Source organism: Agelaius phoeniceus, chromosome 6 (assembly GCF_051311805.1).
Source record: "Agelaius phoeniceus isolate bAgePho1 chromosome 6, bAgePho1.hap1, whole genome shotgun sequence".
Taxonomy (NCBI): Eukaryota; Metazoa; Chordata; class Aves; order Passeriformes; family Icteridae; genus Agelaius; species Agelaius phoeniceus.
Genome location: NC_135270.1, coordinates 23,012,246 through 23,039,947, shown reverse-complemented (window position 1 = coordinate 23,039,947; position 27,702 = coordinate 23,012,246). Strand labels below are relative to the sequence as shown.

Below are 27,702 nucleotides of genomic sequence, written 5' to 3'. Positions count from 1 at the left end.
TCCAGAATTGAGAACAAGGCCAGAAAACCTTCACCATGGACCTGAAGTGCTGAAGATGATAAATCCCTGAATAAGTGATTCAGCTGAAGAACTAAAGATAAGCTAAAGCTCCCCCCAAAGCTCTGCACACACCAGCCAAGCCCTCCTGCACAGGGAAAATGGGAGCTGGGCAGAGCCTCTCCCCTCACATCCTGCAGGGAGAGCAAGGCTCAGAGAGGTTGAAACTCCCTTCTGCTCCACCTCCCTACCAACTACACCCTCATCACACATTGCTCCAGGGTGGCTGTTGAAATCTGCAACAATGACTTGTGACATGGTCTCTCAACTGTTTATCACTGCACATTGTGAAACACATGCAAAGCAAGACTGCACTTGTCTGTGCACACAGGACTGAAACTTGCTTGCAAAAAACTAAGAAGCTTTAAGGCAACAATTATTTCACTTGATGCTAAGGAGTTTGAAAAACGACACTGACTGTGTCGTTAGCACCCGATCAGCAGTGAATGTCCTCTGTATGGAGTTCTTAAATTGTAACTAAAATATTTTACCATCTGACTTATTTCATTAAGGATACCTCAAGAACTTTATAAGGATCAGGGTCTATTTCATAAGACACCATTTGTAGGGACTGCAGAAAGCATAATCTTACAGATGGAATCTAACTCAAACCATTTAAAAGCACAAAATCCAGCTAGTCCTCTTCTTAGACTTCTTCCTCTTGACAGAAGCATCACATCTTATTAATTTAATAATATTATTGATAAGGTCTGATGCATAGAGCTTGTTATTATCTCAGCTTACTAGTCAACAAGAGTTTGGGAATTGCCCCTGACTGTACAGACACAAAGAAGTATCTACTCGACTGCTCATGTACCCAGTTACATACATTTTTCATGTCTCCCTCAGTGGTCCTGATGCACAAGTTGCTATTTTTAGATGCTGGATATGCATGGCCCTTATTAAGTAAAAGAAGCCAGCAAGAAGGCAGAGAGGGTCACCCAGCTTTCTACTGCTTAAAGTTTTTGTTAAATATTTACACAGGGAAAGAATGGTTAAAGACTGAATAAAATCAAAATCAAATTACAGAAAGTTAGAGGCAGTTGAGAGCACCACCCTGATTAACGACCTCTCAAATTCTTTTTAAAGAAACCTAGAGCAAATTGCCCACATTTAGTTAATTTTGCATGTTAGTGAATAAACTCCAAGAAGCTTAATTAAGGCAAGCTCATCTTCACAAACCTTTGTTGGCCCAAATACAACTGTACAGCTGTATTCACCACATGAGAAAGCATCACCACTAGCAGATATCTTGTAACCACTAAATGTACAATTATTCAACCATGACTCTATCAGAGGCATTGAAGATAGAGGAGAAGTGGATGCTTTTCTAAGACACTGTGAGGCTTGAAAGAAAACAGGACTTTTCTTCAAGTGTCATATGGCAACTCACATAATCAAAATAATTTTGTTTCCAGTTAACACATTGCTTCAGCTACAGAAAATTGGGGGGAAAAAACCCCGCATTTATCATCAAAATATTTGCAATGTTGAGACAGGAGAAAAAGAAACAAAAAGTTTAAGCACCCACACAACCAAGACGTTAGATGCTTTAGAGCACCAGATCAATCCAATTTGCACTGCCCATGTGTATTGAACATACAGAGTTGATTATCTGCATACACTGAACTGCTCTGATTACACTGCTGACCCTGCTCCAAACAGGAGGTTGGACTGCAAGCCTCCTGAGGTCCTTCCCAGCCTAAATCACTATAGGATTTTGAATTCATTTCGCCAAGTTACTCAAGGGAAGGAGAAGAATGATTTCATGTTTTCCTGCAAAAGAGGCGGCTTCCTAAAATAGGAGACACGGCAACTCTCCAAATGGGAGCTGTAACAGCAGCAGACAGTTCCCTGCTCCAGACACTCTGTACTCCAGAATACACCCAGTTTTCAATGGCAGAGAAGCAAGGTGGCTGCCTGCCACTACCATCAATGGGAGAAGAACAGGACTCTCATCCAACCTAAGGAAATACAACTATGGATCGCAACAATCAGCACTACCAACAGATCTGTCTGCCTAGAGGGAGGCAGAGGAACAACCACATCTTTGCTGTATTCTTGGTGAATTCAGAATGACTCCTTAGCACTCTGGTCCTGTTAAGTCTGTCGTTTATTTAGCTACATTGTTTTTAAATCAAAGGAACTGTTATTTTTTCCTCTTTTACCAACTTGTGAAGCACATTAAAGGCAGAACATTCAACCCAGGAGTTTTCACTGTATAGTCTCTCGAGGCACCCAGAAATCTCACGTTTGAGACATCCACCCAACTTCCATACTGTACTTAACAGTACAGTAGCCAAAAACCAAGCCAGATGCAAGTTATACAGAGAGAAAAACCAGAACAGCTGCATGCAGACCTTCACACATAATTGTGACTGTAGAAAAACTAACTTTTTGTCAAAAGAGGTGCTATTTCAAGTAGTACAAACCTAGTTTTTCCAGAGTACATTACCAGTTCATAGTGGTTCCTCCTCCTCACATCCCCTCTTTTTAAATACCAGTAGGTTAGACCAAGCATACACAGAAGCAATTGCATATATGCATCTGAAAAAATCTCTAAGAAAACAAGGAAAAAATTTGCAACCCAATTTCAAATGTACAGAAGAGTTCAAGGGCAGTAAGAAGTCCTTCCAAAAGGACTTGTGTTTTAGGGTTTTTATAAAGTTGCTCTCTAGTTGTGCACTAGAAGGAATACATTGACACAATAACTACAGCAGCCAATTAGCATCAAAACCACTGTTTTTTAAAATATCAGAAAAACAGGAAATGCACTTCTTCCTACAGTATTACTTAGTAATTTGCCAATGAAGGTGACCCAACGTATCTGCAGCTGTGCCTCCATCTTCCTTTCCATGACAGAAAACAGAGAGCCTCCCAGCCACAACACACTTCAGGGCAAACTACCTCAGTGCTTATTCAGACTAAGACAACCTCTCTTCATTTCAGCTGAAGACTACAGCAGCTGTCCCAGTAAAGCAGCACCTCACCTGCATCAGCTGCACACAGAGGACACACAACAGCTAACTCATGATGGCCACATCTTCCTACAGCGACAGCAGGCATCATCACCTCATTTCTCCATTCTCCTTGACACTGCAGCAATGCTCCCACTTCAGAGCAGAGCAATAAACATAGAATTTAGCTGTGCTGCCAGTGCTCCTCTTCCTCCCTGCCTTGAACATCACAATCTTGGCAGAGAAAGAACAACTTCTGTGAGCAGCCATTGGCCACATACAGTGGCCCACTGCTGCCTGCACTTGCTCAAGACAGTGACAGAGGACATTTGCACTGCAGTTCTCTGGATGTTTGAGGATGTGACTGTGGGAAGATCTGCTGTTTACAGTTTGTGGTTCCAGCTGATAAGCTGGCATTTAGCTCAAGCACAGCAGACCTCCATGTTTGAAACAATGCAAAACAAGCTCAAGTGGCCACCAAGATTTCTATGATGCACCACAAGTCAGCAGGCAACTGATAATGCAGTAATATATTCAAAACCCATATTAGAAAGTCAAAGAAGGTTTGGGTGTCCTGTGCCAGCCATATCTTTAACAGGCATAACGTTTCTGCAGCTGAAAGAACACCTGGGCCTTAGTTATTTGTATGTCAAGCTGTTACTTATCCAAGGCACGGCTGCTGCACTTCAAGCCTGTAAACACAGGACTCATGACATGCTCTGGCATTATGTATGCTGTGAGTAGCAGTGCTGCTTTACTGGTGTCTCACACAAGCAGACATTCAACTACCCAGGCATGTGTTCACATACAAGTTCTGTGCTGGCTGCAGAGGTTATGGGGGGAGCACAGTCATAAGCCCAGCAATCAACCTGCAGGGCTGCTCTGCCTACAGGTCTGGCACCTGGAAGCAGCTGCAGCAGCTGAGCACCTGATGTCCTCCTACTCCCCTTGATGAAAGGAAATACCTTTTGCAGCCTTTTAAAGTGTCATCTCACCTTAAACTCACACCCCTTACACGCTACAATTATTTTTGTAGCCCATCTTATCAATTCCCAATCAAGCAAAAAACTTGCCCTTTCCAATAACTTTTCCAATAATGGATTTGAAAATTCCCTTGGCCTGATCTGTTACACCAGCAGAGAAGCCCTTTCTATCATCTCATCATTACTTAAAGGCAGCGGCAGACTCGGATGGAAGAAACTATCTTTTCCCAGCGCGGCTCCTGTAACCAGGAATCGAAGTACTGAGAAAAGTTAGAGCAGCGTAGCACTGAAATTACCCTGGTAATAGCCTCTGCTGTACTTCCACAGCGCTCCTGTATTTCAGGGATGCCAGCTAAATGCTGCCGCCACCCCCTCCCGGCCACCGCTACTGTCACCCCCTCCAAAGGGAGGGCCACTCGTGCTTCAGCCCCTTCCCGAGCGCGGCACGGGACCGATGAGGGGCCGAGCTGCAGGAGCAGACGGAGTCGGCATAAGTTTCGCGCCGCTCCGCTGTTCTCCCGCCGCTCTCGGCAGGGCTCCTCCCTCGCCCTCCAGCACAGCTCTTCTCCCTGGGCACCCGCGGCTGCCGCCGTTCGCTCGCAGGGCTCCCGGTGCCGGGCAGGGGCCGCGCGGCCTCCGCTGCGCCGGGAGCGGCCGCTCCTCCGGGGGCGGCGGGGACGGGGCGGGCCTGACGTCAGCGATGAGGTGCGAGGCCGGCGCGGAGGGGGCGGCGCGCACCGACCGGCCGCGCTGCGAACTGCGGAGCGGCCCCGGCCGCGCTGGAAACTGCGGAGCGGCCCCGGAGCCGCGCTGCGCGCCCGGCCGCCCTGGAGACACCAAGTTCACACACGCCATGCGCGTCCGCCTGCCCGCCCGCAAGTCCCAACAATCGGCGCTTCTCTCAGGACCGACCCGACCGGCGTGCTCTGCTCCCGCACGTTTCCTGGAGAGCTTGAGAGCGGCTCCCGGCTAGTCGGGGGCCCACTCGGCAGAGTAGTGGAACCCGCCGGTCCCTCAGACGCTGCCCCAGACCAGCCCGCCCCGGACCTGGCTGTCGCCCCACGGGCGCTCCGCCAGACTGCCCCGGTCCCTCTGAGGGGAGGGCCCGTCCCCGCCGCCCGCGTCCCCCTCCCCGCCAGGCCGACGCCGCTCCCCCGCGAGGTCCCTGCCCCGGCCCGGGAGTCACCAGAGAAAGAGCCGCGGCGGGGGCGGCCGGGACGCGCACTCACCTGCCCAGGCGCCCAGCGCCGGCCCCACGGCGGCGGCGCCGCTACCCAGCACCCAGACGCGGAGCCCGGCCAGAAGGCGGTACGAGGCCAGCGCCGCCGCGTAGAGAGCGCCCAGCGCGCCCACCCAGTAGAAGAGGCCGGCGGCCGGGAGCGCGGCGGTAGCCACCATGCTGCGGAGGCTGCCGCGGCCGGACTGAGCCCTCCCGGCCACCGCCGCCCCGCAACCGTCACGGCGCCCGCCCCCGCCCCGCCGCGATTGGCGGAGGGGCCTCTCAGCCACCGGGTAACCCGGCAACGCGGCCGGGCCCGCCCGCCCTGGGGCCGCCCGGCCCCGCCGCGCCGGGAAGGGGGGGGCAGGCAGCGAGCGGCCACACGCCCCCGTACTACTTGCGGCCTGCACCCCACGTGGTCGGCACCGCTCTCTTGTCGCCATTGGCCAGTGAGCATGGCCGTCACCCGGTCGCCGCACTTCGATTGGTCCCGCCGCCCAGGAACCCCGCAGGACTGGTGAAAGACGGAGCCTCCGCTCCCGCCCCCACTGACGTCATATGAGCCCATTCATAAAATGCTCAGGCTCCGCCTCACACTCGAATATGTCCTTCGGTTCACCTCCCCCAGCCCCGCACTGCGCTCGCCCACGCAGCCGCGCCGCGATCGCCACGGCACGGCACGGCACGGGTCCGCAGGGACCCCGGGACAAAGGGAACCCCCCCCCGGGGAAAGTCCATCCCGGGAAAAGAGGGGCTGAGCACCACAGCCCAGCTGTCACTGCACCCCACACACCGCGGGGCTGGCAGCGCTGTCCCGTCCGGCTGGCTTCGGTCTGTCTTTCCCGACAAGATCCAGGGGCAACGGAGGCTTCCGAAATATTTCCCCTGAGCTGCCCACTTGTTGTGCCATGCCTGAACTTGCCCTGCCTCGTCGCCCTTCACCTGCCCGCTTGACACGACCTCTCTCCCAGAGCCCCTCACACGATGGGGTTAGGAACGCCTGGACTTGGAAGGAGTGTAGGAGACACCTCTGAAATGACACACACACCCCAGGAGGGAGCCTGGGGCAATGGAGAGGAGATGGGGCAATTTAGGTTGTGGGAGGCTGAAGCCCTGAAATAGCTCATGCTTGAGATGTATTGCCTCAACAGGCTGAAACGGCAGGAGTGGCTGAGGAACATGGAAAATCAGCGGCAATGTGGTGTAAGGTGTGGGTCAGTTAAAATGTCAGAGAAGACCAGTTGAGGTCCAGGGGACTGCTGTTTTTAAAGGGAGCCCCTTGCAACTATCTTTCCTTTCTCTCCTGGACTAGCAAACAGGTCATACCCAAATCCAGCCACTACTGCTGAAGATCTCCAAGCTGTACCAGCTGCCAGGCTGCAGCCATGTTGCCCTCATCCAACTCCTTTGTGTTACTTGCCACATACCATGTCGATGGCAGAGGAAGCCTCCAGGAGCCTAATCTGCCAAATCCTGGCACACCTCAGGCCTGGCCTCCCCTTGCAGCTCCACCTCTGAAGACCACAATGGATTTACAAGTGCTCTACATTTCTCTTTTCTCATCTCATTCCACATTTCCTAACCTTTTCCTGCTTCAGATTTTGGAAAGAGCTGATGTAAGGTGCCACCTTAATTGTAACAAGTAAGCAGTACCCTGAGTATTGCAACTTGGGGCCACAACCTGGCCATGGTGCCCTGTGAATGCAGTTAGAAGCACTACTGCCACTTCAAGCTCTCATTTAGAAACAAGACACACTAGTATGACACCAACTACCTGATGCAAAGAACTGTGCACCCTGAGATACCTGGGGCTGCACACTATGACCTCTTGTCTATGTTAAGGGAAACAAGACCAAAGAAATCAAATGAAAATTTGCCGTGATAGGTTTATCCTTTTTATTAGTTTAATAAAAATAAACATTTGCTATATTTCCTGCTGTTAAATACATATACACAAAATAGCTTTTCACTCAAAAATACATAATTGATAAAAATCAAACCCTTCTGTTCATAATCTACTTGTGGAAAAGAAATTCATTGTGGGATTCAAATTTCATTGGATTGAACAACACTGCACTGATGTCAATTAAAGGCATGAAGCCATCATACACTTTGCAATGAAAAAAACAGGAAGCATCCATCCTTCCATCCCCATGGTGAATTAATTCACCTTTTTTTTTTTTTTCTTTTGTCAATCCCTCATGAGAGGTGACACTGCAGAGGATCCAGCTCTCACCAAGTTTTCTTCCTGCATTTTTCCCAAGAGAGCCCACCTATTGCTTACTGGACATCACTTTTAGAATAGTGTGATAGGCTAGGCCTAACTCCTGCAGGTATTACACACGGAAAATCCTTATAGGCCTCACCAAGTGTGTAGTTGACAACACCCTCCAAAGACAGGACTTTGATTACAAAAAATGCAAAATGCTGGGATAATTTTCCTCTTGTTCCATACCAGCCTTTCCTTAATTTTTAATTTTGTCTATTGGCTGTCACAGCAGTTCTCATCTGTTCAGTTTTTGCAGAATAAATGACACTGCTGATCCTCACTCTTTTGTCTTCCAGAGGACAGGTGAATATGGCATAAGCATCTGGAAAGAGAAAAGGCAGAAAAGAGATCTACTACATGTCAAAGGCAACATTGTAGAGCTGAAGCAAAGGATGGAAGGTAACAGTGGTCACCAGACTCACCAAGTGTTTAGAAGAAAAGTTGGGCAGCTGGACAGTGCATGTAGAGGCTGGAGGAAAGGAGATGAGCATTGGGAAACCTGCTGAAGGGAGCAGGCAACTTCCTACTGGACATACTTGTAAGCTGCACTGCAGTTACCAAGGGAATGCTGACAATTACAAATGGGTCAGAAATAGGAAGGAAAGTATGTGGGTGCTATGAAAGATTTGTTGGTCTCTGTCAGAGTCTACCCATCTTTTATTATAACATCTCCTGCCCACTGCACTGCAGTTGTGCTGGTCCTGAGACCTCTTGTCTGAACAACCTTCTTGTTGCAGGTCAGGACAGAACCTGCCCCACTGTTCTCTCAGGGGGACTGATAAACCCCTTGACAGAGAAGCACAGACAAAGCAAGGCACTCCTCCATTTTTTTTTTTGTGTTAAAAAAATCATACTGGTTATTCAAAAGTGTTGCTATTTTTTATGCTACCCTGCTTGGAGAAAAAGGCAGTCCTCTGAGAGGCTTACAGTCTACATTTAGAAGAAGATGAGTCACAGGCAGGGAAAGGGACTCACTGGAAGGGAAAGAATTATACAAAGGTCAAATGAGGGGGTTTGCATCTCTTGCTTATGGGCATCACACATTCCTGAGCAACAGGCATATCCCCCTTTCCAGGGTTAATCCTAGTATTCTCATGAGCTTTGCAGGTCTGTTCCCATTTGCCTTAAGCTGCTGCAAATCCCAAAGGAGCACCCAGTCACTGAGCTGATGGAACAGACAGGCATTTTGAGTGTACTCACACATCAACATGCATACACATATGAGGATACCTTGCCAAGGCCCCAGAGATCCATATTTCCACAGCCTCTTTTATCAGTTCAGGCGTGTAGTCAGTTCCAGATGACTGCAGATGCAATCTGGGTCAGGGCAGTGATGCAAACCTCGGTCAGCCCACAGCTTGGCTACATTGCTCCATCATATGGATCATGGCTAAGCTGTACAGCAGATCACAACAGAGATGAGAGAGAAGTCTTTAGGAAAGCTAAAGGAGTAGTGACATGCATGACTAAAAAATGCAACAATAAGGAACAGAAGATAGGGACATAGAACCACACAGATGATGACATCAAAAGGAGACAAAAATATAGCACAGGAGCAATAAACCACAATGAATAGAGGATAAAAGAGCACCCAATAAGAAGCATTCGATTTTTATTATGAAGTTTTTGTGATGTTGCTGCCACAAGTACCTCACGAGCAATACACATCTCAGTGAGACCACATTCCCATGTTTCCCTCCTGCCCTGCTCTCTCGGTACCTGAGGAAAACACTTCTCACTACAAGTCCACAGGCGAGCACCCAAGACAGTCACTCACTGTCCGCACAGTGACACCTGTGGCTCAGGGGTCTCAGCACTCAGGAAGCCTCAGCACTGGGATCCACTTCTCATCCTAGCCTGCCCAGTGCTGCCAGAAATGCCGTCTGCTCTGCAGCAACCCTGAGACAGGAGAGGGGGAATGCTGGTTATCTGTGATGTGTCATATTTTTTCCTGCCCCTGAACAGTGTAGTCATTTGTTTCACTAAATGGCATTCTTGTACCCAGCACTAATTTTATCCCTTTACAAATATGTTTTTCACTCTAGCAACTCAAGAGCAGCTCTCCCCTCTGTACAGTCATTCTGCTCTCATGCCTCTCTTACCATTACTCACACTTATTGCAGTGAGGCCAGATTCAATAATGGGCCTGGCTGCTGCAGTGCTGAGCCCTGCAGTGGGTCTTTGCCTAAATCCATAGCCCCAAATTAAGACACCCTGCCCCAGTGCACACTGAAGGCAAAAATTAGAATACCTAAGAATGTAAGCTTCATTGTCCGTTCTGTTAATGTCTCAACAAGAACCATTCAGACACGCCAACAAATCTCTCAATGCACCTCATCAACTGCTGAGTTCATTGTAATGATGGGGTGAGGCAAGATACCTTGTATGGAATTCCAGATCCTCAGCTTTTCCTTAGGCATCTACTCCATCTCCTTGCAAGGCTCATGGTACCCCTCCAAGTCCGTGCACTATTTAGCACTCACCCAGGAGTTCCGGTTTCCCTCCTCTGCCTGAAAGGGCAGAAAAGTGCTTTAACAGCATGGCACAGGTGTGCAGGGTGAGGTGATTTTGGTTGAAGCTATTTCACAGCACACAGAATCACAGAATCGTCACATCATAGAGCCATAGAGTTGCCTAGGTTGGAAGGGACCTTAAAGATCATATACTTTCAACTCTCTTGCCATGGGCAAGGATGCCTTTCACAAGGCCAGGGTTCTCAGAGCCCCATCCAAGATGGTCTTGGACATTCACAGGGATGGAACGTGCACAACTTCTCTGGGCAACCTATTCCAGTGCCTCACCACCCTCAGTAAAGAATTTCTTCTCAGTAACTGTTTTTCTTTCAGCTATAATAATGGGAGGGAGAGCTGGAGGGGCTGCAGCAGACATTCTCAGCCCCAGCACACATCCTGTGCATACATCTTCAGCAAATGTTAAAGTGGTGTATCTGGGCAACTATAAAAGCAGGTATTTATGTAACCCTCCTTCCTTTTGGCATGCTACACATGCAGCAGGTGCTGGGGTTCCATGGTTCAGACTTGGGCTTTGCCAGCTGGCTCTTGCTGTCAGCTCCTGCAGTACAGGACTCCTGTGGGCCTAGCATAAGGCACTTCGAGCTGATCGGCCCTGCTCTGCAGAGCTTGCAGGAAACAAGGGAGCCAGAGAACAGCAGGTTGAGAGAAAGGGATGGAACTGGTAACATTAAGTGCCATAATAAATAACCAACTAAGCACAAATTTTGATTGATGTGTCACTCATCTGCAATTGCACACTTTTGGGTATAGTTTCTATGAGAAGGGCAGAAATCTGCAAACACAAGGCAGCTGCGAAGCTCAAGTCTTAACTTTGAAGCTGAGTCAGTCAGGCATTTTAGGTTACCACACTGTGTTACAGCTATACACTCCTTGCTTCTCAAATAAACCTTGGGCATCAGCAATCTAGCCTGCTTCAGGGAATAAAGTCCCAAATTTCTCAACAACAAAACACTCCAGGCAAATGTAGCAATGGAAGACAAACAGAACCTAAAGCCAAACAGTAGCTGGCACATTAACTAGTTGAGTCTACAGATTGCAAATCCAATGTGCCATGCAGATGTATGCTGCTCTTTATGGGAAGGTCTGTTCAGTTTACCTTTCAAACAGGAAACAATACAAATGGTACTACAAACTTCTTGTACTTGATACAGGGATTTTTCACTTTTACCTGCTATGGATTGACAAGTGCGTCTCCTGTTAAAACTCAAAATTCCACTTTTTGTTGCCATTCCCTGTTTAGAGTTCTCAGAAGTGACTGCAGGGAGCTCCAGATCCTCTTACTATGCAAACCAAGGAAAAGCTTAGTAGGACATGCATATGTAGTGAGGGTTGGGTTTTATAATCACCAGCAATATTGGAAATCAAGTACTACTCAAAAAAAAAAATTCTAATAGTTGTGCATGCTGCAAATCCAGTGCAGCATGTGTTTACTGGAGACATAATATGGCCATGACAACAGATTACCCTTTTTCAATCCGACAACGCACTGAAATATATTGATTTGAGCTGAAAATATCATCCGTAGAAATGAAATACTGTTTGCTCATTGTTTAATCCTTGATGTCTCTTCTACCTAGTTTTGGAACTGTAGATAAGTGATAGAGATACTTGTCCACATGAAATGAACAAAGTTCAGGAATGCATGGCACTCACACCACTGCTAACACTGTCATCTTACATGATACATTCACTTTCAGCCCCTAATGATAGACCACATTTGGTAATAAATCTCTGTTGTCTCATCCTTTTAAAAAAAATCTGTAGTCCTCAAGTGTCTCCCTAAAAATCCACATGCCAGACAGTTCTGGTGCCAAAACACAAGAAGACTTCCTCTTGGCTACTCCCAGTATTTCACAAACATGAACTCTACTTTGAATGCCTGTTAAACAAAATGTATCATTCCTAGGGGAAATGTGAGGGCAGAAAGTTCAACTAGGACCCTACCATGACAGAAGCTGCAAGCAAAAAAGGTATCTCAGATTGCTATTTATCTTTAAATCCCAATTATGCATCTGCATATTTTTCATCAAATTCTCTGTATTACTTTAAAATGTTTGGATTCCAGACTTCCTAAAGACTTTTACCATTGCAGTTTTAACCATTGAAATTGGCATTTCAAAACACCATTGTTTAAAAACAATGTAGGACCAAAGACACCATAATAATGTTTTCACACACAAGGCTATCTATTTGAGGTGTGTAAAATGCTATCCCCCATCTGGTGACTTCAGTGGAAATCTGAAGATTTACAGAAGCAATGGCCTGGCTCCAAAGTATTCCTACAAAAAATAATTAAAAGCAAACAATGAGCAATTAAAAAAACAACTCAAAAAATGCTGCCACAGGCTGCAGTGAGCCCTCCCTTTCTGAGTCTACTGATACCAAACCAAGCCCTGCCATACTCTGGTTCTGTTCAGTGTGTAGGTTCCCAGTATTCCTATGTATCAGTTCTCTGTTACTTCTACTCATCAGCCAGCACCTGCAGCAAAACCAGGTGTATGTTTATACATACATGTGTGTGAGCAGACACATGTACACATTCCCCCCAGATGTGGTTACCTAAAACCAGCAAAAGAATGGATTTGGCCTGCTCTTGGTGACAGCAGTAACAGCTTATTTTCGTTGAACACTAAAATATGAGCTGTTTTGCTTTTGTTTTTGAGTCATGCAAATGTCATTATCAGCCTTATCATGTGAACGCTGCTCACTTCCATGACTTTCCCCAATCAGTGTTGTTTCAAGAGGCATAATACAGCACAAGAGGACTAGAAACAAGTGACACCAGTGGAAGTGCCTCTTTTAGTGGCAGAAAGCCTGGCAGGATGACATGAGCTAATCAGGTCAGAAAATTTTTCTTTGCTGAAGGCCTAACACAGTATTCCTACCATTTCAAAGGGAAGTCCACAACTTCCTTCCAAGTCAAAAAGGTTAAGAAAAGAACAAGAGAAAGAACCTGCTATGAATAGGAATTATTTTCTTTAAAGAATCAGACTCATAATAGAAGAATAAAATAACTTTCAGGAATCTGGGTTAAATAACAACCAAGTATGTTTTATTCCACACTCATACCATCACTCTTTGGTCACACGTCTGCCCTGTAAGCTTCAAGATAAATGTCTATAGCTCAAATCCCACTTTACAGAAAAAAGTTCAAGAAATCAGTTAGAAATAATACTTCTTTTTTTTTTTCTTTCTTCCTAGTCTTTCATACTGTCTCATACCAAATAAGCCTTCCATTTTCATTACTTGTTCACCTCTAGGCATATGAAGGAAGTTTAATTCTGATAATCAATTCACTTCTTTGCTTCAGCAACTACCGAAAGTGCCAGTGGTAGCACTTAATGCATAAATTGATGATTGGATTGATTCTATCACTTAGTTTTCTATTGACCACTGAACAGGAAGTTACCTCCTTAAAACATATTATTTCTCTTTGAATAATCTGCTACAGATGTAGCAGATTATTAGGACTGAAAAATAAAATTAAAATGGATGACTGAGCAAGCTTGCTTAACTCCCTACCCTGTGGAGATTTCCCAAAAGCCAAAATGCCAAGTAAAAATCTAAACTGTCTACCTAGAGGACAGCAGCCTTGCTGAAAAGCAATGTTCTTTAATCTTTAGGTTCTTCTGTTACTTATTGAGTACTGCACCAGGTGCAGTATGTAAAAACTACAGTCCAAAAGGCAGGGGAAAAAAAAGACACAAAGTCCCAAGGAAACTGATTATACATACATTTTAGAATGCAACATTGTCTTGGCCTAGATACCTAAAAACTTACCTAAAAATTGTTCCATTAAGACTCCTACAAGTAGCCCATCCAGGCACAAGAAGTCAGGTAGCACTGCATGAATTCAGCCATAGTGTCCAAACCAAACATATAGTTCAGAGTAAACACAACCAAGCTACTCAATTAAGAGCCATAAAATGAAATTATATGACAAAAACTAGCAGCACTTTTCAAAATGGACCCACTGTAACTTAACATATCCATCTCAGAGTCCACTGATAGACAAGAATGTGGTATTATGGGAGGGGATATCCAGGATTCCCAAGTCAAATTCCCCACCCCTGTGCAGAACCCAACACTGATGTTCTTTCCTGGATATATCAAACTTCCTTTTAAAAGAAAATTAAACTTGTTTCTCGTTTGAAACTACCCCAGAATATCGTCAGTCTGATAGTTAAAGCTCTTCCTCCAATTTCCAGCAAAGTCTACCCATTATCCCTTTCACACACATTTGTTTTGCTTTATTCTAATCTTGAGCTCATATAATTATTTTCCTTCCTTACATAACAGTGTAATTGTCACTTCTGTGTCTCTCTGTTAAGCCCCTCTATTCCTCTTAACATCCATGTGGTCCTTTTCTGCATCTGTTCCATCCATCTGTTTGAACCCATTTATCTGAATGTGGGTGAGAGTTGGGCTGCACATAAGATCTTATTAATGTCATACACTTTGACAGCAATACTTTCTATACATACAGGAAATCCATCCCTTAACACTTTCTAGGACACTATCTTTTTTTATTATTATTTTCTCAGCCACGTCACATGCTGTCATTCTCCTGCAGACTATTACACCAACTACCAACCTGTCACTGAAGTGACAGAATAAATTGTCATCAGTTTCTATTTGCATCACTAAATCTCATCTAATTCTATTAATCTCAGTTTTGATTCATCATGTCAGCACATGGATATTCCAATCCTCCTCTCTCTTAATACAGTCCACCAGTTTCGTGTCATAAGATTTTATGATTGCTGTACTTTTTCACTAGTATCACTAAGGAAAGAATTCCAATAGTCCTCAAAACCTCCAGTTTCCAGCCTTCTTTTCCTCAGTATAGTCTCTTTCTCCCTATTATCTGCCAGTTCATTCCAAAGTCACTTTACAATGCAATTAATCCAAATTTTCTCTGGTTTACATTATTTCCTAACATGGTACAGTATCAAAGTTTCCTCACAATGAAACAGAGGGTAACAAGGTAGTCTGGCACAGCCTTTTTTTGCTAAAAGTGCTGCATTTCATCCCACCTTTAATTTCTCTGTCATCGTATTTTGCTCTTCAAAAATTGTCCAACACCTAAGTGTACAATTGCTGCCAGATTAGATCACCTCTATTACTAATCTTGTCTTTCCCTTTGGGTACCCTCAACTATTTGACCCCCTTTGCGTGTAGCTTCCACTACTAATACAGTACAGTATTTGCAGGTAGATCATACATTTTTGGCAAGGGAATATTCTGTATTTATTGTGCTAAAACACAACTGCAGTGCTAATGCATTGCCACTGAAATAAGAAAACAGAATCTAGGAAAACCTACTATTGTAAAACTGGAAAAGCAATGGTTAGAATGGGAACAGAGTAGGCCATACACTAACAAGCTTAAAGCACATTACAATAGATTAATCATATTTCCCTTGCCTTGATCTTTTCTGCTTTATTTTGTTCTGGACTTGCTGATTTGTATCTCAAGCCATCTTCACCAGCTTCACTCTGCAAGTCCAAACCACCGGAGGTTATAACACTGGCACTAAAGGCACTTATCCCTTTTCTGTGGCTACTCAATAATTTCTTTCATAAGCAAAACAACTTTTTTTCCTCCAGTGGAACAATACCTTTCCTTGAAAAAACCCATATATTTCAATTCTTTCTTCTGAGAACCATCTATGTATACTTTAAGAACTGTATTTCAGGTGATATCATTGGCTAAATCTGATGTGCTTTCTGGCTCAAAAATGTTTGTAGAGTTCCTCACATACCTCTCCCAGAAACTGAGCAATAGAAAACAAGCCTACTATGGTGTACTTCCTTTTTATGTTGTTGTTTGAGCTCAACAGTGTAATATTCTCTGCACTTGATTTAGTAGTTATAATAAATTAGTCTTCTTCTGAATCTCAGGAGGATTACTATTAGCAAGGAAAATAACCTCACAAGAATATTTCCATTCGCAGAAGTTTAAGTATGTTCAGCCCCAAGTTCAGCTAACTGCGAACCCCAAGACATGCTTCAAAAACGTAAGGAGGAAAACAAAAATACACAAACAAAATTTACTAATGTCACTTAGACTGATTTATTATTTGTCATTCCTTTGATACATAGAGTAACTTATCCCTAGTTAATTAAATTTAAAGTTACTTTAAAATATCAGATTGAACAAAAACTGAGTTCACACTACTGGTATAAATTACATTAAATTAACACGTAGCGTTAATTGTCTCCTTTTTCTTCCCTCATCGCTATGTCCGGAAAGAAAATACCTCTCTATCCGGTAAACTACCAAGTCCCGTTTGATTCCTGGGTTTGTCCCATAACTTCAACGCACTTCAGCACCTTCATTCTTCCACTTCACATTTAAAAATCTCAAAGAAAAAAACCCCAACTTGCAGATAAAAGCACTCGATCCCCTCTTGCCACGTGCCAGCCTTTGCTATCCGCGCAAGCAAGGCATCTCTGTGCTCTGGGCTTCGGTGCGGAGCTCAGCGCGAACTGGAAGCCAAGGTCCGCACCCGCAGTGAGCCCGTGCCTCTCCGGGGCCCCGGGCAGCCACAGGCGCGGCGGGACGGCAGGAGCCCCAGGGGCAGAGCGGGCGAGCCGCCCGTGTGGTTTAACCAGAGCAAATCCCTCTCGGGAGGACGCGGCTCCGGCCGAGCCCTGCCGGACCGGGCTGATGCCTCATGGCCCGGACCGGGCGCGGAACGGCCAGCAGCGAGGGGCACCAGGAGGCCTCGGCTCCGCCGATACCGGGGCTGGCCAGGACGGGCCGGGCACCCCAGCACCACCGGCTCCGGGACAAAGCGGCCACTGACCTGCCGGCGCTCGAGGCGCGCCCCCGCCGGGCCGCGGCCCGAGGCCGCTGTTCAGGGCGCGGGGATAACGCCGGCGCTCGCAGAGACCCCCGGCCGGGCACGGGCCGGCCCAGCGCGGCGGCAGAGTGCGGACGGGCCGGCCCGGAGCTCCCGCCCGACGGGACAGCTCTGGCCCACCCACGCCAGAGCGGGCGGGCGCCGTCACGGCTGCTGTCAGCGAATCCCGGCCGCTGGTGGCGGTTCCCGGCATGCCGCGGCGCCTACAGCTCCCGCCGGCCCCCGCGGCCCGCCGCCGTTAACCCTCTGCGGCGCCCAGGCGCCTCCGCCGGCCCGCTCGGCCCCCCCCGCCGCTGCCCGGCGGGTCCTGCCCGGGACCCCGGCCCGGTGCCTCCGCGGCCCCCGAGGAAGATCCACCCGGCCCCGGCTCGCCGGCGGAGCTCGCTCCGAGCGGCTCGGCCCGGCCCGGCCCAGCGGCGGGCCCCGGGCCGCTGCCATTGTGGCGGGTTTCAGTACTCCCGCAGTGTGGTTTCTGGTCCCGGCCACAACTGTTCGTTACTGGCATTAACTGCACGCTCCCTGAGAGACAGTAAAAAACTGGTGAAATACCTTATTCTAGCTGGTGGGGCTTTAAAAAAATTCTTTATTTATGTTTGAGGAGGCAAATTGTAATAAGCAAATTAACTCCAAAATAGCTTTACAACCCCCAGAAAACTTCGTGACAAAGTTACTAGGAAATGCTGGGCTATCCTGTAGTGAAAGGAATGTGAAAATCAGTCACTCATGTTCTGCCCTCCTTCCCATACACTCTTCATACAGGTGCTCAGTATACGTGCGACTAACACATACAGCACTTTTACAGCTCTTCTCTTAAGACAAGTAGCAAACAATGTGCATGCAACTACCCTGCTGGGAACTAAAAAATATCCCGGGGAGTCAGACTCAATTTATAAAGTCAGTGAGGGACAGGGGCAGATAGCACAAGTCCAGGCAAAAGCAGCACCTCGGACTAAAACCCTCTGGGTCTCACCCAGCCCCCCTCCACAGCACGGCATCGCACCCCAAAACAGCCCCTGCACACACGCAGACCTCATCCTCTATTCTTCTATTTTATTTGCATTTTTTTTAATGAAAGCCTCATGCAGCAAATAAAAGTCAAATAGCTCTAATTTGTAATGCTACAGACTGTAACAAGCTCAGACGTGTAACTGCCTGACAGGCTACACAGAAATCTACCTTAGGCTCCAGCCTCTGAAACAAATGCAAATATCCAGAAACATTCTCCTATTTCTCCAATATTAAATTACAAGTAAAACAAACCTATTGCCAGATTTTTAATACAAATACGTCTTTAAAAAAATTAAATCACTACAAATTTATTATTTATTTCAAACTATAAACAACACAGAGGAAAGAAACACATATACGTTTCCCTTTTTTAAAAAAAAAAAAAAGGCAAATTTATCTATGAGAAAAGCCCACACGTAGCTCCTTTTTTTAAAGTTCATTTTTTACTACCCTGCCCCTGAAATCAGCCTACAACCCATAGATTTATCTAGAGAAAACACAATTGGAAAACCTTTTTATGTTGCACTCTTTTTGAACACTTACAGGAGGTTTTTAAAGACAATTCACAGCCATGCTCTTTCAAACAGCACGAATACAATTATTTAGAATTTATTCTTTACTGTGGAAAATTTTACTTTGATATATTTTCCAGAATTTCCTGGGAAAACACAATCAGTCCCCATCTAGCTAAGCGCACCTACACTGTTACCTCTTTCTCTGTATTTTTTCTTCACAAATCAACAACAAACCTTTCGTAAGTGTTTACATACACATAATAAAATAAGAAGAACAACAATACCACAAGAAAAATGCTCAAAACCAAACTGAAGGTGTAAATGACCTCCTGCCATGTTCCAGACGTACCTACAGAATCCCTCCTCACTGGTACAGGATTATACATTCCGTTATAAGTTCAGCCTTTTTATATTTTGTACTATTTTAACACCCTAAATTTATAGATTTTAAAAATTGGCATGTTAAAAGGGCTTTATTTAAGAATTTCAATGAAAATAGTGTTATGTTTTGTCATATAATCATAATCCTTCTTTTTAAATCACTTAGAATTTAAGTATAACCTAATTAAGTGATTTTAAGTAAGTCTTAACCCAAATACACAGATCTAATAAAAATGTATTTTGCAAACAGGGAAAATAGACTTCTAAAATGGATTCCTCAGGTATGAACAAAGATGCTGAAACATTTCCTCCCCACAAACTTTGAGATCTGAACTATTTCACGGCAATTAGATTTAAAACCAAAATACTTATGAGAAAACAAATTTCTCCAAATATCTAGCATAATGTTTCACTCCAATTGTATTTATTTATTCCTTTTGTATTTGAAAGAAATCCTTCTATTTTCCTTGAGGAGAAAGAATAGGGGAAGAAAAATACTTAAAATCCTAACTACCTATCTGCACATACTATTTATTTCAAAACTCTTCTAACAGCAGTTAATACTTTATTTTAGATAATGTATATTATTTTCCCTGTAAAAATATTATTATTTAGATTTCTGCCTTTTCAAAGGCTACAGAACAACATTATAGATTTTAGAGTCCTCTAATCATCTTTAATCTCTCGCTTTTTTCAATGCTACAAACATCCTACTTGGTAAATGGAATTTATATTTTTCTCTTGTCTTAATTATCAGAGTTGAATCAACAATTCAAACCAAGAAGAACAAGTGACATACCGTAACACAATAGCAACTCCAACACTTTAACACAGTTCTTCTATGTATTGGTGTATAAAAAGCTTGCACAAAGTATAAAATACCTCAGAAATACAGACTCTTTCCTGATCAGAAAATTTTACTTATTCACGAATTTGACCTCAAGCAACTGCATTTTTCTCAAAAAGCATCCTATCTAGAACTTTGTGCCATTTACTGACTCTTGCTTAATTAACCAGCATGCTTTAAAACCAAGTCTCGGCCCTTCAACTTAATCAGAACAGACTACTTTTAATTGCTACCACATCAAATATATTTGTCAACACAATAAAACCACATACAATTAGAAAGAACTATTTTTTCTAGCCCTGCCTTTGACCAACCAGAGATCGTAGCATCTACTTCCAATTTATTAGCTTTTCTAATATGAAGCAAACTGAAACACACAGCACAGTTCACAAATACATTGATCTTTCTATAATATCCTATCATTTGCATCTTTTAATGGGAAAATCCAGAATACCACTGTCAGCACTGCTGTTCTCCTGCAACTGATCAGACGTCAGAAGGACTTGGCATTAACTTCCCTCCCTCACAACACTTTGCCTCCTCACCTCTCTCAAAATAAAACAAAAGTATCTATGTTTGCCTGAAATGTCAATAAACACCAAAATCTAGAAGGCCAAAAGGTCAGGTATTATTTAATCTGAACAGAAAAGTTATTTTTTCTCTTTCTCTCAAGCCATCAGTAAGAGCAGGTTACCTGAGAAGAAATGCTCATGTCCCTTAGATGTCCGTCCTTCTGTCCCAGAACAGGGGCTGTGCCACGCTCTCTGTAACATAAGAGGGAATAGATTAAAATTGTTGTATACCCAGGCACATTTCTGTACATTCAAATTATCTGTCCCTCAAAAAGCTTTATATCTTTTTGTCTGAAAAGCATTTTAAAAACTCTTATTACATTCTACTCTGAGTTCTCAAAATTGGCTTTGATAAGTCAGGTACACATGTCAAAAATTAGTTCCATACATTGTCAGTTGAAGTACCAGATTCCCCAGGCCTGCTTTTAATTTCTTAGAAGCCTCTATATCACTGCATGCTCTATCTCATTAGCAACATTTAATCTGCAAGTGCTATGATCTTATATTTAAATCTATATATATATATATTTTACATACACTGAAATTTTTTAAAAGCCATTTACATGAGAGACAAAGTCCTGGAATATTTCTTCCCACAGCAACTTTTCCCTCCTCTGCTTTAAAAGTTGAATACCTTCCCAGACAAATATGGTCTTTGCTTTACCCATTTTTCTGTGATTTGTATTATTTTGTATTTACTTCTGATGCTGCAGAATTTACATAGGCCTGTAGTTTTGAGACTTCTATCTCCTCCCTCCACCTGCACGGTAGATACCAGCTAAAATCACTGTCTATAGACCATTCCACCCCCCCCCCCCCTTTTCGCTTCAAACTTTTCCAAACAAATGTGAGAGGGAAAATTGTTTAAGATAATGAATACAAATTCAGTGTGTTAAATGAAAAAACAAACAAACAAACAAAACATCCTGCTTCAGTTTGTCATTTAATAAGCCTTATCAACATAAATCGTGGTCAGAAAGCCTCAGCACTGTAGGGTGTAGTATTCATGACTAAACTGCCTTAAAAAAATACATCATCTTGTACCCTTTTCCTTCCATATATTTATCTTCCTCATACTGCTCAGATCTACAGCACACTGTAGCCACACATGTATTTTTACACACAATTTCCTAGACACTGACAAATGTGAACCAAAGAAGAATTTTGCTCAAAGTCAACTTATCTAAACCACTTATTTCCTCCATTCTCTCTTTTTTTCCATGGCATCTAATGTTTTTTTTTACCCTCTGCTGTTGTTTTGTTTGGTATTTCCCCACTTTCCTGTACATTTGTCTCCTGCTGATCCTACTAGATTGGGCAGGAAGAACTGAATGTCTGTCTCTCCCCATTGCTACACTGCTATTTTTTGGTGTTTTATCAATTAAATGCAATTGACCATCATTTAAATATATTTTTTAAGGTACTTTTTCTTTCCCTTCTCTAGAAACTTGCTGATTACAGTTACCAATACTTTTGTAAGCAAGGTCAATTCTGTCCTGCTCTAGCACATGCTTCTGTCATAATATTAAGGGTATATGACTTACAAGTCTATGATGCAGTGCATGCAAAAGGAAAATGTGTAAGAAAAAGAGGGTGATGTGTACAGATGCCCCTAAATATCATAAAGAAAAAATTGACATTTTTAATTGGTTCTGACTTTTTAAAGAGATACCATCATAAGAAAACACCTATCTTAGGGGAAATCTTCTTCTAGATCACTAACACTTTTTCACACTAATAAAAGCAAAGGAAATTTTAAAAATCAAATTTACTGTTAAGCATCAGCACTTTAGGATTTCTGCATTTCACTCAGCCTGGGAAGGGAGAGTTGCCTGTTGGTTTCACTTTTGTTCTCAGCTAGTTTCACTTTCATGCACTGGCAGAATCTTCTATGTTTTTGGTTCAGCAATGTTAAAGATAACATTTATATCTTTAAACAATCCTCATTGCACTTTTAATATGAACAATTTGAGTCCATCTACTTCCCAGGACACTAAGAAAAAGTAATTTGGGAGTCTAAATATAATGGGTGGCAAACTTCTAAAGGAGCAGCTTTCACCTGTCTCATGTTGGGTTGTAGTCTGCTCTTTCTTTCCCTGAAATCAATAGGAAATGTGCCATTCATTTCAGTGATAGCAGGATCAGGCCACTGGGTCTGTAATCTGCAACAAAAGAATGCCATATGCAGACCAATATATTCCTTACAAAATACAGTGTTTGCCTTTAATTATTTTCCTATGCAAACTTAAGGGGAAAAAAGTGGTCCCTGCATTTACCTTTCTGTATGCTTTTAAATTAGCCATAAATACTCTTCCTGACATAGGCCATAGGAAATTAGAGGACATATGTTCACCTTGGTTGGGATGGGGAAGGAAACACCGTGTCTCCCTGCTACCAACTACAGTAACTCTCCTCCTCCTGCCAAGTGCAATCTATTAAAAAAAAAACACTCCAGCCCAGATAGAACCTTTACTGTCTTACACCAGGACCTTGTCTAAGTTTCCAAAGCATACTTTTTTCATTTTTTTCGGGATAAACCACAATGCTCTAAGCAGCTAAGCAATCAACAGCAGCTCAAGAACAGGCCTGCATTTATATTTTCTAAACCTATATATTCCTTTTTATATTACCTTCCCTCTCTATGTGCAGACTCCAAAACACAGCTGTGAACTCACACACATGGAGGCAAGCACATATACATACAATGGAATCTTCCTCTAGCTACCAAAGCACTTCAGTTTCTGCCTTTGTAGACATAAGGGCTTCTGAGACACTGAGACTTAATGGAAGGACCTAGGGGTTTATAGGAGCCTTGCAAAAATTGCTTTTCAACTTCTTTCATAGAAATTTTGTGTCCCACAAGCACACATAGAAATTGTCACTAGCCACTTACCGAATTCCTGTCACGTTTACATGCCAAAAGTCAAATACTAAAAGCTCACATATGCAACTCCTGTGAGAATACTTATATCACAGTTTTATTAACACTACTGTTTATTTCACCATATGAAATGTGAATAAAGGCATGGAATTTCATTGTGATTATGTGCCCATCTACTTCACATTTACACACTTTTCTATCCCAGTAATCTGGGTACTGTATATTTGACTTATATTGCCACATTACACGTCTAGACACGAGCAGCTTCCACAGCACAATGAAGCACACATTCCTGCTTTCTCTTTTCCTGGATATTACTACACAGAAGAGGAGTAACTGCTCTCTCAAAAAGTTTGTCTTTGCCTTCCTTCTCAACCACAACATTTCCTCTCCTTTCCCCAGAAAACATCCTTTTCGCTTCCAAGGCCAGTTCAATGTGAGAAACTGAATATCAGGTATACAAATATACCCCATGTTCAGTGGGGTTATTCACTCATTCATGTCAACCACACTTTGAGGTGCCTCCGTGCCATACAAAAACAGACCACCATGACCCGGGTCACAGAAAACTTAGTTTGCTGGAAAGCATGATCACAACACCGACTTTCACATATTCACATCAGCTACATCTGCGTCCCAGGGTATCCATCCATATTCCTTCTAAGTGCCAAAATTCTCTCTCTCCTAACAGCAACATCTAAGACTTGTTTGTCCCTAATTTCCTGATGTCCAACCATGCTGTTGCTAGAGTGTTTTGGTGGGAGTTAGCTATTACACAGATTTTACATCGGGCTTTCACCCACAGCTGCATCTGCCCCAGTAACAATGTCCTGGGAGAAAGACTTTACTACTGCCAGCTTTCCTTGTATTAGCATTTAGGACACAAAACCCTGAGTTGTATCAATTTCTTTAATATAGGATGAAGCTTAAGTGAGCACTCATGAACCAGGAAATATCTATCAATTAATATTGGTGGAATTAGATAAATAATTACAGGAAATACAATGGCCTGTTTCAAAATGGTTGCTTGAAAGGATGGGCTTCATAAATTAGCCTTGTTCTTAAATGCTGTTCTTGGTGCACTCATAGAAATTATTTCCTTCTGGAGCATTCTGGCCTGTATTTTACCTGAATTTTATATAAATATCTGCTGTACATTTTTGTGTTTCTAAAACTAGAAAAAACAGATCATTTTAGCTGGGTGATTGCCATTTATCTTTTGTCTTCCAATAATAAGGATATTAAGGCCTCACAGCAAGTATTTCAATGAACCCTTTGAAATACTGTGAGAGTGGTAGAGAGGCCGAAGACAGCTACACAGGAAAGAAGATGGAAAGAGGGTTGGTGTTACTTCAAAGATACTTAATGTTATACTAATTCCTGAAAAGGGAATTCTCCATGAGGTGCCTATCCTAGCCATGCCAGCAGTTTTGAAGGGCTCTGCAGTCTCTCCTTGGGGTTCCTAATGGTTTGCAGCCCTCTTCTGACAGGTTCTGCTGAAGTACAAGAGGTTATCACAAGGACAGTCTGCTCCTCTCTCCTTTTTCCTTCTGGAAACAAGGAGCAGAGCAACTATTAACAAATACTTGCTTGTGTATTTGTCTTGGAAGGCACCAGGCATAACATGTGGCACTATTTAACAGTCACATTATTCATAATCCTTGCAAGTGGAGAGTAACTGTCATGACAGGTAGGTTAAACAGAAGAACAGAGATGTGAACAGGTCAAACAGTGTTTGTGACAGATGAAGAGAGCACAGCCTAGGATCACTGACTTTTCACCTCTCTTTCACTCTAGTTCAGTCTCAAATCCACCAGACTTCAGCTGTCTTTACCTTTTCCTGATCTTTAAGCAGTGCCCTGGTCCTAACTCAATGGGGCATTCACATAGGAGAGACCAAGATGAGCATAGCAATAACCAGGCTAGCTTGGGGGATGGGGATCCATGCAGAGAATCCCAGTAGCGTTGGAACCCCTCCTTTGGATTGTGATAGAACAGCATCTTCCTGTTTGCACAGCAGGGTTATCTCAGAGACACAGTGGCTATTACAACACATGGGTTAGAAATGCTATCTGGCCCTATTTTAAACAACTAGGTAACACAACCTCATAGATTTCCAATAGTCTTTTGCAACTTCTAACTAAAGACTGGCTGATCAAGGATCTAAAACAATGGATATACAACACAGGGAAAAATACTTACATTCTTTCCTTACATTTAAAGCAAATATACCAACATCAAAACCTCTTCTATCGCCCCTATCCCTTACCAAGAATAATTTTGTTTGTAGAGAAACATGAGAGAAGGTAGCTGTAACTCAGGTTATCACAGACTTTGTGCTGTTCTGGAATTACACAGGTCCTCTGCCACTATCAGCAGACCTTCTCTGAGTCCAGGTTAAAAAAACCTGCTTTCTGTCACTTCCTAAAACTGTGCTGTTGGGGAATTCATCATTCAGTGGGAACTTTGCCTCTGCTAAACAATTGTTTCTCAAACCACGGGTTGCCAAAGGACAATGATATTCACAGTGTTAAAAAACCCAAAGTTTGTCAGGAGTATCTCAGTTTTGACAACTGGGGACTGAGAAGATCCTGCAAGTATCTAGGGTAGCTACTGATCTACCAACTACCTTGGCTTACTGTCAGTGAGTCCAGTCTCCCTGAAAAAGTTATTTTTCAGGCAACAATTACAAAAATCTATCATCAAAAAAGGGAAGAATTCAAGAAAATGACAGGGAGAGAGGTGAATCAAAAGGAAATCACAGATTCAGAAAGTTCAATAAACACTGTACATAAAGGACACAATGACATTGCATACAGTAGATTGCAAAATAAGGAAGTGCATAAGCTGCCTGCTAACAGGAAAGGGAACTGCACCACAGGTTACCTCCCTATGAGATTAAAAGAAAGATACATAAAACTTTCCCTGATGATGGCCTGACTGGTAGCAGATTTATCAGACTTGATCAATTAATGGCACATCATTTAGCGACTACTTTTTTGCCATATATTCAGTATCCGACAATTGAGAAGTAGGGCATGATCCTCACCGTCTGAAAGCATTGGTCCTTCTGAATGAGATATTAGTAGATGAATGGGAAGAAACTACACACGACTCATTTTAGCTGGAGGAAGTGCTCAGCATGTGTAAAAATCCTGCTTACTTCACCTGTCTCAAAATGTATTATGAACTTGGTACCTTTTGGGTTGTATGCAGACAGCTGATGAGCTTGCTCAATTTCCCTCTACCATTTTGAAGAGATTCAGCTATAAAAAAAACTTATTGCCAAACAGTCCTTCTGTTTTCTTGTTCTTAAACCAGCTTTATGCACTCCCAAGTCCTTTCCCAGCTGTTTCTGGGAGAAGATGGTGTGTGATTTCTCCCACAGCAAATCTTAAATAATTTATTTTACTTCATATTCTACATGTTCATACGTATATTCTACATAGAAATATATTTCTACATCTTATTTGACATTCCAGGGCACCTAGGCAAATGGTGTTCAACTCAGTTAATATTAAACTTCTTGCAAAAGATAAAAGACCCCTTACTTCTCCCACCCTCTTAACACCCTAGTGTAAAAAATAACACCCTCTGGACGACAAAAGTTTGGCTAGAAATTTCTAACATAATGAAGATCAGAAACCATCTACTAACAGGAGACTAACAGAACATCCATCATTTTTATCCTCAGGAGGACCATCCAAAACCATACTTTGCTAGCCCTCAAGAATGCATATTCATGGGTTGTAAACCAAGCTGTGTCCAACTAATCTTGGATATACGGTACAGCCATCCCTTTCCTGGGAACCAAGTCAAGTCATTCTCAAGTATCAAAACACACTCATTAGCACTAAGCGAGTGGCTTTTCAACAGTGCAGTTATGAGCATGATGTAACAATTTAAATGGGATTAAACAAAATACAGTAGACTTCCATAAAAAGGAAATGCAGTGTTCTGGTTTCAGAAATATCACAGGTATGACTTTGATCTTTTCTTATTAAAAAAAAAAATTAAACCTATGTATAAAAATTACATCAATGATCTTACAGATTTTTATGAAAAATTAAGCCCTGTCAGTCTTTTCCATGGACATTTCTTACTGTCCTGTATGATTTTGCAGCACCTCTAAATTTATGGTGTTTTACCGTATTTGTCTAAATACTGTAGGACTCCTGGTCACAGCTAATAGCAAAATATTCTCTGGCTACAAAACCATAATTAAAATAATGAGAAATGAGAAAAGAATAGAGAAGAAGAAAAATTTAGCCTGATAGTTATGATAATAGATTACAGACCTATGTGTAAACAGTGGCCCAATACATATTCCTGATCAAAGCAGTATGAAGTGGACACTTCACAAAGGGTTAAGGTCAGGTATTTCTGCTCAGGTTTTCTGTCTCTCACATGAATGGCATTGGAGCTGGTCTTACTGTGTTTTGTAAAGGCACCCAGTGAGCTGCCAAAGTATAAACTCAAGTAAAAGAGAAGGTTGGGCAGATTAATTCAAACTTCACTTGGTTTGAACTTCTCAAATAAACTAAACATGGACAGAACACTGTTAACTGGCACAACCTAGCTGAGACTTTTACCCCCTTTTGAACCTTCCTT

The 27,702-nt window shown here is 43.3% G+C and overlaps 1 protein-coding gene and 1 long non-coding RNA gene across 21 annotated transcripts in view; both read right to left on the bottom strand.

The window, feature by feature from the left end:
• The window catches only part of HSD17B12 (hydroxysteroid 17-beta dehydrogenase 12), an 82,999-nt gene extending 77,325 nt beyond the window's left edge, over positions 1-5,674 (bottom strand). The window contains exon 1 of the mRNA XM_054635588.2: positions 5,227-5,674. Within this exon, the coding sequence (XP_054491563.2) occupies positions 5,227-5,659 (433 nt within the window). The 5' untranslated portion in view covers positions 5,660-5,674. The remainder of the gene's footprint in view (positions 1-5,226) is intronic.
• A 1,424-nt stretch (positions 5,675-7,098) lies between these two features.
• LOC129121596 (uncharacterized) overlaps positions 7,099-27,702 on the bottom strand; it is a 75,050-nt gene continuing 54,446 nt past the window's right edge. For 7 of the 20 annotated variants that reach the window (XR_013182748.1, XR_013182752.1, XR_013182749.1 and 4 more), the window contains 4 exons: positions 20,333-20,402; positions 9,866-9,995; positions 8,716-8,880; positions 7,099-7,807 (listed from right to left, as the gene is read on the bottom strand). This is a non-coding gene — a long non-coding RNA (uncharacterized LOC129121596). The other 13 variants (XR_013182759.1, XR_013182760.1, XR_013182750.1 and 10 more) reach the window with 8 other exon arrangements.